General features: G+C 38.4%; 1 protein-coding gene across 1 annotated transcript in view; it reads right to left on the reverse strand.

The window, feature by feature from the left end:
• Nucleotides 1-4,051: 4,051 nt before the first annotated feature.
• The window catches only part of SCN8A (sodium voltage-gated channel alpha subunit 8), a 181,112-nt gene continuing 171,051 nt past the window's right edge, over nucleotides 4,052-14,112 (reverse strand). Inside the window, exons 25-26 of the mRNA XM_088465943.1 lie at nucleotides 13,025-13,295; nucleotides 4,052-8,885 (exon numbers count right to left, since the gene is read on the reverse strand). Coding sequence (XP_088322069.1) covers nucleotides 7,738-8,885; nucleotides 13,025-13,295 — 1,419 coding nt within the window. The 3' untranslated portion in view covers nucleotides 4,052-7,737. The remainder of the gene's footprint in view (nucleotides 8,886-13,024; nucleotides 13,296-14,112) is intronic.

Genomic DNA, 14,112 nt, shown 5'->3' on the forward strand with positions numbered 1-14,112 from the left:
TGTGCGCCGGTGCCTTTTTCCCACTACTCCCTTTTCTGTCTTATGATTGAAGATTTGTGTTTATCTTCTTGGGATTAGGACCAGCTGCCATATTTGTGTTTACTGCGCATCTATTGTGATATTCCATTTCAGTGCTCTGTGGTTGGTAGACAGAAGAAAAGCTAAAATTAACGTTGAAACACTTGCACAGTGTTCTACAGAATATGGAGTTAAACTGCACACCTCATCGGAGAGTATGTCCTTGGGATACTCATGCAACCTAAAGATCTCTCTAATAAATGCATCCTCCAGCTTTGGAGCTGTAGGTAATCCCTGTAAAGAAACTAAATGAGCCGGCTTGGGGAACCTGTCCATCACCACCCAGACAGTGTTGAATCCTTGACTGGAAGGCAGATCCATAACAAAAGTCCATGGAGATATGGTACCATGGACAGACAGGGACTGAAAGAGGATGTAAGAGACCTGTAGGAGCTTAAGATAGAACTTTGTGCTGGGTGCAGGTAGGACAGGCTGCTATAAAGTCCTTAACGTTTTGATGTACAGATGGCCACCAGTAACTCCCGAGGATCAAGTCCAGAGTATTTTTTCACCCCTGCATGACTGGTGTGATGCATGTGCCCATTAAAGCAACTTGGAATGTAATTCTGCAGATACAATTGATTTTCCAGATTAAATTCTCATGTTGTGGGTTACAAAAAAAGCAGGCTGGATTCAGAATTGCTTTGTCCTTGCAAGACTCTTCTTCTTAATTTTTTGGTTTCCTGGGTGATAAGTGATGACCAGGTTGAAACGGTCGAAAACAATGACCAACTGGTTACTGGTGGCAGTAGTTCAGAAAGTGAGCTGTCTGAAAGTACAACAGATTTTATTTGTCTGTACAGACCGTCAACTTGAACTTTGTTCCTTCCAACAGGTGCCGCCATTCCTGTAAGGCTAGTTTGATTGCTAATAGCTCCTTGTTCCCCACCACATAGTTTTTCTCAGAAGCTGAAAACTTATAGGAAAAGAAGCCACATGGGTTCCATCTCCCAGCTGTGTCTTTGTGTGAGAACAACCAACTCCCACCATAAAAGCAATTACTTCAAGGATGAAAGGCTGATCGGGGTTAGGTTGTCTAAGGATAGGTGCTGCTGTGCAGCACTGTTTCAGATTAGAGAGCGCCTCTTCCGTTTCAGGAAGATAAACCCTGGTATTTTGGGCCTTTCTGGTAAGTGCAATAATGGTTGCCGCTACAGATGTGCAATTCCTGATGAGCGGTCTATAAAAAGTTGCAGAACCCCAGAAAACACTGAATTGTTCTTAATCCTGTAGGACAGGGCAATTTGGCGATGGTGGAGAGCTTTTCTTGATCCATCCGTAGACAGGAACAGGAGATGTACCGCAAGAATGCGATCTCCTCCTGCTCAAAAACACTTTTTTCAACTTACAATATAGCAAGTTTGCTCAAAGATGGGTCAGGACTTCACTCATGTTTGCGGTGAGATGTTGTATCTTCGGACAAGATCAGAATGTCGTCCAGCTAGACACAACATATTTGTATAGATCTCATATTATGCTGTTCATGCATTTTTGAAAAATGGCTGGTGCGTTATTTGGTCATGCTGAAGAGCATGACCAAATATTCATAATGGCCATCATGGGTGTTAAAGACCGTCTACTATACGCCTCCTGCCCTGATTCCAATTAAGTTGTAGACCCCATGTAAGTCTAAATTAGTGAAGACCTAAGCCCTTTTAAGCTGATCAAAGAGCTTATAGATCAGGGGTAAGGGGTATCGATCTTTATGATGGTATTCAGGCCTTGGTAGTCAATACAGGGTCTTAGATCCTCATTCTTCTTTTTAATTAAAAAAAATGACAGCTCCCTCTAGTGACTTTGACTCTCTAATTTTCAAGGTTGTCCTGCATATACTCGGACACTCCCTGAGTTTAAGGAAGTGACAGGGGAAAGACTCTTCCTCAAGGATGTATTTTCACAGGTAACATTGATGGAACAATCCAATTTCCGGCGGTCAGCAGTGTCTTGGCAGCTTTTTGCTCAATACGTCACGGTAGGACTGATAAGAAAACGGCCGAAGGTCATCTTGAGAAATTGTAGCATTTCGAATGTGGAGGAATAATTGCTGGTAGACATACCTGATGGCAGTGAGGTACCGAGTACAGAATTTGGGGATTTCTCCACTCTAAGATGGGAGTGTGTAGACATAACAAGGGAAGACTCAGAATAATAGGACTCTTAAGGCCACTACACACTAGACAATGTCTAGTGTGTACCGACCTCATTAACGATACATCCTGGTTTGGTGCTGGAATTGGCAAGTGCATACACACTTGCTGCTGCCAGGAGTGACGGCGCGAGAGCAGGGGTCATGCTGCATTCAGCAGCATGGCCATCGCTGACGATGTCACTCATCAGACCTGCATGCAGGCTAGATGGGCAATATTGCTGACGATGTGCAGGAGCGCACATCGTCAGTGACATTGAGGGTACACACTAAAACAGCAGTGGCCAACCTGTAGCTCTTGAGCCACAATGGGCTCTTCTGTTGTTCTGATGAGTCTCCCCTGACTGACACTGACTGTATCCTCTGATAGGCACGCAGCTTGTCAGAGGAGGCTTGTCCTTTGCTGAAGCAGTCTGCTCCGCATGTATGGGCGATGTGATGTCCCACCGCAAACAGGAGGTGGAGCTCAACTTGTGAATAAACCTGCAGCCACGAGGAGGATGCGGTCACAGACGCCGGAGCCTACCTACATGACACAGACAGATGCAATAGAGTAAGAGCTGTTTTTTTTTTTCATTATATTTGTGACTATGTGGGAGGGCTGGAGTGGTTGGGAGTGTGGGGGAATGTGGCAGGACTGGAGTGGCCCAGGGAGAGAAGGGAGAGCTGGAGTGGCACATGGGGGTCTGTTTGAGTGACACATGGGGGGGTTTCTGGAGTGACACATGAAGGGGCTGCTGGAGTGAAAAATGGGGGCTGAAGTGACACATGGAGGGGCTGGAGTGACAGGTGGGGTTGGATTGTATTATGTGACTGTTTTCTTTTTCCCAATGTATTTTTTTGTGGATGTGGCTTTTTCAGTGTATTTCATGTGGATCTGGCTTGTTTCAGTGTATTTTTATGTGGATTTGGTTTATTCAATGTTTTTTATATTGTTCTGGCTTTTCCTATACCTTTAATAGATACAACCACGGTGATTGCGTGCCTGCGCTTTTACCTGCTCCTACAAACATCATACCAGAGGCCTAGCTGACCACGCCCCCTCTGCATGTGGTCCTTTGCCGTGCATATGATCTTGGCTCTATGACATACCTACAGATATTGTTCTTTGCCTCTGACGATATATCTTTCAAATAGAAATCTGTTGTGCTGCAGGGCCGATGCGATAGTTTTGTGAACGATGTCGTTCACAGACATATCGTGTGTACACACCAGCCGTTGTACTATAGATATTATGGCCATTCAATGGAACGGCCGATATATCTATCAGTGTGTACCCGGCTTCATAAGTTACCGCAAAATGTGGTAATGTGAGCAGTATTATATGAGAACATCTGCAGAGATAAAATTAATGAGCTGGTATCACCTCACAGAACCAGTGCTGTGAGATGCCATCCAAATCTCTGTTCCATGTACATAAAAAGAGGAACATCTAGGTTTACAAAGCGTTCCCTAAAATGGTGGAGCAGATGAATATGACAAGTCGCATACTTCTAAGCCTATGTGAACCCATAAACCAATGTGCACCTCCGCAAATAAAGACAAATTGGAACTGATGAGGTAAGACATAGAATGCATTTACATACAGTAAACAACATACAGTGATGAAGAACTTTTTTGTTTTGTTGTGCAAAAGCTAAGCAATCCGTAGAACGCTTTGTGTTACAGATCATATCTTAAATTTGAAGATTTATTTCAATATACAAATTATAACTTGCATACTTGAAAGAAAGGAAGAAAGAAAAAACACTCAAAAGCATCAAAAAGGCACACAGCAGACACCCTTTTTTGTACAATAAAAAGACTAATGTTTATTTAATTGTCCTTTTCACTTGTGGTAGTAATGTATTTTTTATTTTTTTTTAAATCAAGATTGGGTCAGATTAGCATCAGCCACCATGCATTTTGCTAATACACAATTAATCTTTTCTAGTTTTACTAGTGTCCTCTTACATAGGCTTAACATTTGTCTCAATAACAATATAATAATAATCATAATAATAATAATAATAATAATAATAATAATAAATAAGACATATAATAAAATAAAAGGGAAGAAACTAATTGGAGCAATTGGAGGGAAATAATCTCCTATTCTGGTCTAACTAGATGTTTTAAATAAATTGTAAAATGTTGAGCAATAAATAAAGTGAGCAGAGATAATTACATAAAAGGTATGATTATCTGTGAAAGGCTTTATAATCTGTTAGACCAATATGGATGTTGAGCTCATTTGGGTGTTCCAAGATTGTAGTAGCACCTTAAAGTGGAGGGCTGGTAATGTTTGGTCTAGGAGAGGGGGGGCTGGCTGTGGGGGTGGAGAACAACACTTGAGTATGACACATAATAATATAGAACTACCAAAACGTTTGCTCAATAATTATCCTATTATGGGGCAACTTCTATTGTACAATCAGGGGAACTTTGTTTTTTACCCCAGTAACCTTGTTAGTATTTCAGCTATATGGCTTCTTGCATGGAGAATAGAAGCCTCGGTAATCCACTTCATGGCCACACAGGGGCTACACGATGACTTCACGAATTGTAGCACTTAAGGAAAAACAGTAAATGGAGAAGTTAGGGGCGACTATGCCATCTTGTTCCCGTTGCCAGCTCTCTAATAGTACTTTGAGTAATTTGCCCAATTATTGAACGCAGCCCTGGAAATAATCTGTAAACTGTAACATGTTCAGTGTGATATTTTTCTTTTATTTTTAATTTTTACAAAAAGCTGTTTTCCTGATCGCCATCTTCGAGTTTCAGAGAAACACGGCATCACAGACTACACAATGCATTGGTACTTATTTTATTTAGTGAAGCTTCACTCTTTCATCATCTCTCTCCTTGCCCAAATGAAAGACATACAAAAGATGTAAGACATCAAATTCATCAGTGCCTCTTATCTGCTGGTGATGACGTCACTCGGCTACCTGCATTTCAAATGAATAAAGCCAGCAATCAGCATTTACTTAGATATAGTTCTAAAATTAAGATGGGAAAATTTGGGATTTGTTATTTCACTACAGATTATTTGTTAATTGAAATAAAGCAGGATATATTTAATTTATGGAAATTACGTAGCTTTGTGATTATCACCAGCCTCAGCAATTGGTTGCAAGTGGCTTTATAAAACAATCTTCACTTCTCACAGCGTAAATATATTTATATGAAGTTTAGCCAAATGTTGCATAGAAGTGGTCAGAATTTATTGCACACTGGAATGACAAGAAAACGACTTGTAATATGGTTTGTGTTTTATCTGCAGGGATATTCATTTCACGCTAAAGCAATCTGGCATTTTACAAAATAAATCGCAAATAAAACATAAGGATGACAATGGCCTACACCAAAAGCCACTCTATTTAATTTGTCAGTTTTGTTTGTATTTACAAAAAAAAATGTCAATAAAATGATGGTATTTTACAGCATTTATAATATCCTCTTAAAAAGTTGAACCACACTGATCAGCTGTTTTGTGCTGTTTGCAACATAACCTGTACATATGTATGGATTTGGTACACAATACATCTATATTAGCTGTAAATGGATAAAAATGTTATTTCTAGATTCCTTTCCCCACCTCTATCAGCTTCATTTATGTCGCTGATTTTGAAACAGACTAGGAAGTTCCACTTGGCATAGAGGTGTGATCTAAAGTGAAAAAACAACTGAACATTTTGGAACGGATTGATACCAAATGATAATCATGTCATGCATTCTCTGTGTTAAATATCAAGCAATTATTTTGGTCCACACCAAGAACATCTTTCTTCTTATACCAAGTATACACCAAACCCTTAGCATTTCCAGCAGCAGCTATTAAAACAGAGTACAGCATGCTTTTTTTTTTGCATATTGTTACTGCAGCACCAGATACTGTAGGTGCCATCATCACAATTTTAAAATAAGATGATAAAATTATTATTCCAAAGAGTAAAAGACAAACGTAGAAGGCTGATAGGAATTCTTAGCTAAACATTCACTGAAAACGTTCTCAACCATCCTTGCTGAGCCATCATATAACGTATAAGGGGAGAAATGAACAAGGGGTGTGCGTAAGATGTGCAGTGGTTTGGGGAGGTGACTCTCTGCACAATGCATTGGAACAGCATTAAAAAAACAACTAAATTCATTATAAATTGCATTACAACTTGCAATCTATGGTAATTATTGTCATGTTGACTATGGTACCAGATACAGTTTTATAGTGAACTTGCTATAAAGAAAATTGTTATGACAGAGAACAAGGAGCAAACTTGTCATTTTAAAGTGCTAAGCAGTGAATTGTCCCAAATGAAATAAAATATTCTCCTTCGCAAACCCTGACCATCCAGACTGTATTATGACATGATCCTTATTATAGCAGTTTTCTAAATATTGCAGCTTTACTTCTGCTAAATATATGCCCTTTGTAGAATGGAGACTAAAAACATTGCAAAATACAAAAGCAGAATTTCATAAGCCCTAGATTTTGGTTTACAGTGACACAATTAGAAGCTATTTTCTTGTCTTTTAACTAGTTTTATAGTACCCCAGGAAACTTCAAGCAGCAACTAGCATCCTTTTCATCTGTGTGTAATATGTGCAAAAGTGATGTTATTGAACATATTTTAATAAACATACACAAATCGTTCTGTCTTGCTTTAATCCCTAGCCATGATGTGTAAAAGATTGAAGATTTGGTAAATATTGGTGAAGGGTATATATACTAGGTTGCCTCCAGATACAGTGTTCAGTATTCAGTGGCGTGCCTCAAATTTATGGCTTACCCACTGCAGAGGACACAGTACTGATGTTTTGTGTTTTATGAGTCTTCATGCATGATTCCTGATCACAGCATGCCATCATGCAAGTCATTTCTATGCATTGAACGAGCACAATTTATTAATTATTATTTTTTTTTGGAATCGGTCTGAGCAAGTGCCCCTTCAGCCTGAAGAATAACCTGATTTTCCCATCTCCCAAAACATGAAGCCCGTGTAGAAAAAGTATGCAGATATATAAATAAATTGTGATAATTATGCGACATGGGCATAATGTTTAGTTTTTTTTTTGTGTTTTATTTTTTTGCTTTTTTAATTTTTTTTTTTTTTTGCCAGATATTTTTGTCTTTTTTTTTTTTGTCTTGTTTTGCTGCTTGACTAATGTAACAATGCAAATATAGTTTTGCATGAACAATCGAACCCCTAAGTGGTGCTTTTTTGATTTTCATAATAATATGAGGAAAACTCCATTTGGCTGCTTCAGAATTGGACTATTCCTTGCAGCTCTGGTTGTTTAACCTAAGTTGCATTTATTAATGGGGGACATGCAGTATCCACCAGCCCAACAGTATAACATCCTTGTATTAGTCTTTTATCGAGGCGGTGTGTCACTGCCTTAAAATGCAACAATGTCACAATAAGCAGATTGTTTGGTATTGATCTTTAGGTAAATGTCTCCATAGCTGATCTGCATTTATATATTAAATTTGTAAACAACCTTTGCTTGTAAATGTGAAATGTTAATTTTTCTCAATACTTGGAGTCCCTGACAGATTTCTGTTTTTTCGCTCTCTCCCTAATTGCTTCTTCTATTCTTTCTTGCTTTTCCTTTTCTGGTTTAGTTACACTGTCATACGATGGCAGCGACGCCGTAGAAGGGGTGCCTTCCTTCCTCTCCATGTTTGTTCCTCCATTCTCCATTATAGTCGAAGAAGGGTTTCTACAAACAAATCCTCGTTTTGATAAGTGACGTCTGTATGCCTGCTGAATAACAACAGCTGACACATCCTCTTGTTTGCGCCTGAGCGTAGTAGTGATGGGCTCGTAAGACACTTTTGAAGGGTTAGAGGCTACAAAACGCTCTTCCATTTGCTGCCGCAATATATCAAGCTCTCCGCTTTCTCCAAGTACACGTTTAGTGAAGGCAAACAGAATATCCAGGCAATGAATTCTGTCACCGCTCACCATAGGCAAATCCATGGCAATTAGTTCAATAGTGTTTGGCTTGGGAACTCTCAGAGGGTGCTCCAATGCATCAGCAAAATCTGTGAGTTTGCTAAACTGTATAAACTGTGTGGCATCAGGGTCAAATTTCTCCCAAATTTCATAAAATGTTTCAAAATCGTCTTCACTTAAAGGATCCGCGCTCTCTTCCGTGGCCACACTAAAATTCTCTAGGATTATAGCAATGTACATATTCACCACTATAAGAAAGGAGATGATTAAGTAGCTGACAAAGAAAAAGATCCCCACGGAGGGGTTGCCACAATCACCTTGCATTGGACTTCCGGGATTCTCTTTTTTAGGGTCACAATCTGGGGGACGGTTTAAGATGGGCAACAGTAAGCCGTCCCAGCCAGCAGAGGTAGTGACCTGAAACAAGCAGATCATACTATTGCCGAATGTCTCAAAGTTAAACATGTCGTCTATCCCTGCTTCTTTCTTCACATAGGCAAAGTTAGACATTCCAAATATGGAAAATATAAACATAACGAGAAACAAAAGCAGGCCGATATTAAATAAGGCCGGCAATGACATCATTAAGGCAAAAAGCAGGGTTCTAATTCCTTTGGCTCCTTTGATTAAGCGAAGTATACGGCCAATACGAGCCAAACGGATGACTCTGAAGAGAGTTGGTGACACAAAGTATTTTGTAATCAAATCAGCCAGGAACATACCTAAGGGAGAAAAGATACTTTTTAGTTCCTACTTTGCATACAATATATGATTTCACTACACATATCTAATAATAATAATAAAAATAATAATAATAATACAAGACCATTACACATAGATTAAATAAAATGTTTACAATTCTTACAGGCCTGTGCCAGTAAATAAATGTGCAGATTGTTAGTCTGTACGTATCTGGATTGTCTGCCTGCCCTTGTTCATTTATTTTTCCTACAATAAGCGGCATTCAATTTTAATTGTTACTGAGGGAGCATGGTATACCTAGACCAGTGACCTTATCCAATGTTTCCTAAAGTGAAGGGGACATGTAACAATGAAACCTAGTATACTGTTCCTACTGTACAGTATGTGCTGGTTAGAAGCTGGGCTGGTGCCATTAGAATTCTTAGTGGCTGTTGGTCTATGCAAACTTTGTTCAATCTGCGCTTCTACTTTCCACTCTAAACCATTTATCATGTCCTTTGCTATATTTTAGGAAAACTCTAGAAACAAATTGCACTCGACTGCACTCAACCGAGCTTCAAAATAAAAAAATTATTATTTTCTAACAAATTAATTTAGCATGTTTAACTAAAGAGAAAACAAATCACACAACGGTTATTAAAAATATGCAAATAATCATAAAATTCTAATAAGCGATAGCTGACAAGATGCTGTCATTGACACCTTAAAAAGCCTATTAATAAAAAGTAAATGTAAATGCACAGATACTGAGTGTGTCCACACAAACTATAACAATCATCATTAGAGAACCAATTGCCTTGTAAAATCTCAAAAATGAAACAAAAGGCACATTATAAATCCTAAATATTTATGTATTTAAATAAGTACATTCTCTTGGAATTTTCAGACATGTTCTCTCTTATCTATGCTTTGAGTGTGCTTTAACATTAATAAATAGATGTTGAGTTAAAAAAAATGAACAAATAACTACCACATGTTAAGTGAACTAATAATATTTGTCATTTCCACACAATACCAGTTTCAAACTTGAGATGACACTTATTGAAAACTGCATTGCGCATGTATGCATTGTGTATGGCAAGCATATGGCTTGAAATAATCTGTACAGTACATAAGCAATATATTGCATAATAACAAATGTAGATCCTCCAAAAAAATCCTTAACCAGTATTGGTGCTAGAATGCCTAGGATGGGTTACACTATAACAGGAAGACCACAGTCTACTGTCATAAGTGCCCTACCTTCCAGTGGCTACCAACCCCGTGCACTAAGAAAGTGCATGGGCTGGTAGCTTTTTTCCACAATCCTCCCCTGGCCCTGGGGATCTAGGAAATGAACAAGATTGGGACCCCCTGGAGTGGCATCAAAGTTTGCCAGAACAGCAAAATCGTCCTTTAAGCTAATTGGGATGAACACATCAATAAAAATTTGGTTTTCAAGCAATTCAAGAAGAAAGAAAAAGATTTAGAAAAATTCAACAATTCACTGATTAAAATGTCACTCCCCACAGGAAGTAACTGATTAGCTGGGCCAGTCTAACCCACAGACAACTTCCTTTCTCTTGTGTGACTAATGTGAATGGGAGATTTGTTGGTTAGTGTCAGTATTGTATTTGATCATTTGTTATTTTGAACTTTATTATTTATTTATTACCAGTTATTTATATAGCGCACACATATTCCACAGTGCTTTACAGAGAATATTTGGCCATTCACATCAGTCCCTGCCCCAGTGGAGCTTACAATCTAAGTTCCCTACCACATACTCACACACTAGGGTTAATATATGTTAGGAGCCAATTAACCTACCTGTATATTTTTGGAGTGTGGGAGGAAACCGAAGTACCCGGAGGAAACCCACGCAAGCACAGGGAGAATATACAAACTCCACACAGTTAGGGCCGTAGCGAGAATTGAACCCACAACCTCAGTGCTGTGAGGCAGTAATGCTAACCATTACACCCTCAGTTTACAATTTCGTTTTTTTTTATTCATTAAAGTGTATTTATATATACATCTTAATGAACGGGACAAAATTTTAGTTGCATCATGCAAGATTGTAAATTGCAGCAATAAAATCAACCTAATGTTTTATTTAATACACTTAAAAAGACAATTATAGGACTTGTTGAATAGAATTTTTATATTGGAAAAATTATCATACTGAATTAAAAAATATGTTTGTCTCTAAGAAATTCTTACAAATTTTAGGCTTGGATGAGATAATTCATCCAACTCCACTGGCTAACATACAGTCAGGTGCATAAATATTGGGACATTGACAGAATTTTCATATTTTGGCCTCTATTCACCACCACAATGGCTTTGAAATGAAACATACAAGATGTGCTTTAACTGCAGACTTTCAGATTTAATTTCAGGGTAATTACATCCAAATCAGGTGAACGGTGTAGGAATTACAATGGTTTCTATATGTGCTTCCCACTTTTTAAGGAGCCAAAAGTAATGGGACTATCAACTCAAAAGCTATTTCATGGACAGGTGTGGGCTATTCCCTCGTTATTTCATTATCAATTAAGCAGGTAAAAGGTCTGGAGTTGATTCTAGGTATGACATTTGCATTTGGAATCAGTTGCTGTTGACTCTCAATATGGGATCCAAAGAGCTGTCACTATCAGTGAAGCAAGCCATCATTAGGCTGAAAAATCAAAACAAACCCATCAGAGAGATAGCAAAAACATTAGGTGTGGGCAAATCAACTGTTTGGAACATTCTTAAAAAGAAAGAACGCACCGGAGAGCTCAGCAACACCAAAAGACCCGGAAGACCATGGAAAACAACTGTGGTGGATGACAGAAGAATTATTTCCCTGGTAAAGAAAAACCCCTTCACAACAGTTGGCCAAATCAAGAACAATCTCCAGGAGGTAGGTGTATATGTGTCAAAGTCAACAATCAAGAGAAGACTTCACAAGAGTGAATATAGAGGGTTCACCACAAGATGTAAACTATTGGTGAGCCACAAAAACAGGAAGACCAGATTAGAGTTTGCCAAACAACATCTAAAAAAGCCATTACAGTTCTGGAACAACATCCTATGGACAGATGAGACAAAGATCAACTTGTACCAGAGTGATGGGAAGAGAAGAGTATGGAGAAGGAAAGGAACTGCTCATAATCCAAAACATACCACCTCATCAGTGAAGCATGGTGGTGGTAGTGTCATGGCCTGGGCATGTATGGCTGCCAATGGAACTGGTTCCCTTGTATTTATTGAGGATGTGACTGCTGACAAAAGCAGCAGAATGAATTCTGAAGTGTTTCGGGCAATATTATATGCTCATATTCAGTCAAATGCTTCAGAACTCATTGGACGGCGCTTCACAGTGCAGATGGACAATGACCCGAAGCAACCAAAGAGTTTTTTAAGGCTAAAAAGTGCAATGTTATGCAATGGCCAAGTCAATCCCCTGACCTGAATCCGATTGAGCATTCATTTCACTTGATGAAGACAAAACTGAAGGGAAAATGCCCCAAGAACAAGCAGGAACTGAAGACATTTGCAGTAGAGGCCTGGCAGAGCATCACCAGGGATGAAACCCAGCGTCTGGTGATGTCTATGCGTTCCAGATTTCAGGCTGTAATTGCCTGCAAAGGATTTGCAACAAAGTATTAAAAAGTGAAAGTTAGATTTAGGATTGTTTAGTTTGTCCCATTACTTTTGGCCCCTTAAAAAGTGGGAAGCACATATAGAAACCATTGTAATTCCTACACCGTTCACCTGATTTGGATGTAATTACCCTCAAATTAAATCTGAAAGTCTGCAGTTAAAGCACATCTTGTTTGTTTCATTTCAAAGCCATTGTGGTGGTGAATAGAGGCCAAAATATGAAAATTCTGTCAATGTCCCAATATTTATGCACCTGACTGTACAACATTGTAAAATAATTAAAAAACACTGTTTTATATGCAGCCCTCTTTCCTTTGTCGGCTTAACTTTATGTCACTATGTTGAAATTACTAATTTCTCTATGTTATTGCTCTGCACCATTCTCACAATAGGAATATTGTAAGTTATACAAATTTGGATGTGTTTATCATTGTGTAATCTGGCTTTATCTAATGAGGCGATGTATTTCTATGTTGTAAGAATCCTAATATCATGGCCACTAATTGTGTTTACAACGAGTGATACTTACCAACAATAGAGAGAATTACAACAACAAAGTCAAAAATATTCCATCCAACGGTAAAGTAGTAATGTCGCAATGCACACAGTTTTAACACACACTCCGTGGTAAAAAAGATAATAAAAACTACATTAATCCAGTACAGGACATTCTCTGCATAATCAGTCTGATCATCGGTTTCCACCATCATGGTGACCATGTTCAGACAAATGAGAATCATGATAATTATATCAAATGCTTGTTGTGTGATCAAATCAAAGATGGCTCCTTGGAATATATTCTGTTGGGAAAGGGATATATAAATAGTCAAGAATGCAAGAGACAACACATGCCAAATTGTTATTTCTTACTACAGTCTACATCTTAGTAGAACATAAAACAATACAAACTACATAATATAATAAATACAACACTAGTTTGTTGAAATCTTAAAAAACCTAAACTAGCTATGGGTCAATTGTAAACATCTTTTAGTAGGTCTCCATCTGTTTCCAGTAGGCCCTATATAATGGTGGTAACATTTCATCTGTTTAACAAAGATGGGAAATGTAGTTTTAACATACATCAGTGGTTATAGACTAATGTATATACAAGTGAATATTTACTTAAACTCACAGCAACCACTCATAAATTAACTTTGACCAATCTAGTCTGAGTGTGACAATGAAAACAAATAACTGTTACCATGAGTTAAGTTGGGCACACATAACATTAGCAATGATGTCATTACCACCACTTGTGTTGTCTCAGAAGAGTCATGCCTAAGAATAAACTTTACAGAAAAAGATAGGACTATTATCAGGCATGCATTTACTATGACTACTATTGGCATGATTGCCCCAATCACCTTCTGTCCTCATTGATGGGCTCACATATGGTTAGGAAGTGGTTTAGCATTTCACCTGTGTGGCAACTTACCAGATCTTGTCCAATATGTCCACTAATGTGTGTGGCTAAACTGATAAGTGATGATACCACTTAACCCTTGGGCTGAGGCGCAGAATGGAATAATCTTGGTCAGTGTTAATGAACATTTACGTTTCTGCTCTCGGGTTCTCTGTTAGTAAATAACTCTCATTGCACTCCAATATCATTAA

This window comes from Taudactylus pleione, unplaced genomic scaffold (assembly GCF_031769625.1).
Source record: "Taudactylus pleione unplaced genomic scaffold, aTauple2 ptg000065l, whole genome shotgun sequence".
NCBI classification, from domain to species: Eukaryota; Metazoa; Chordata; class Amphibia; order Anura; family Myobatrachidae; genus Taudactylus; species Taudactylus pleione.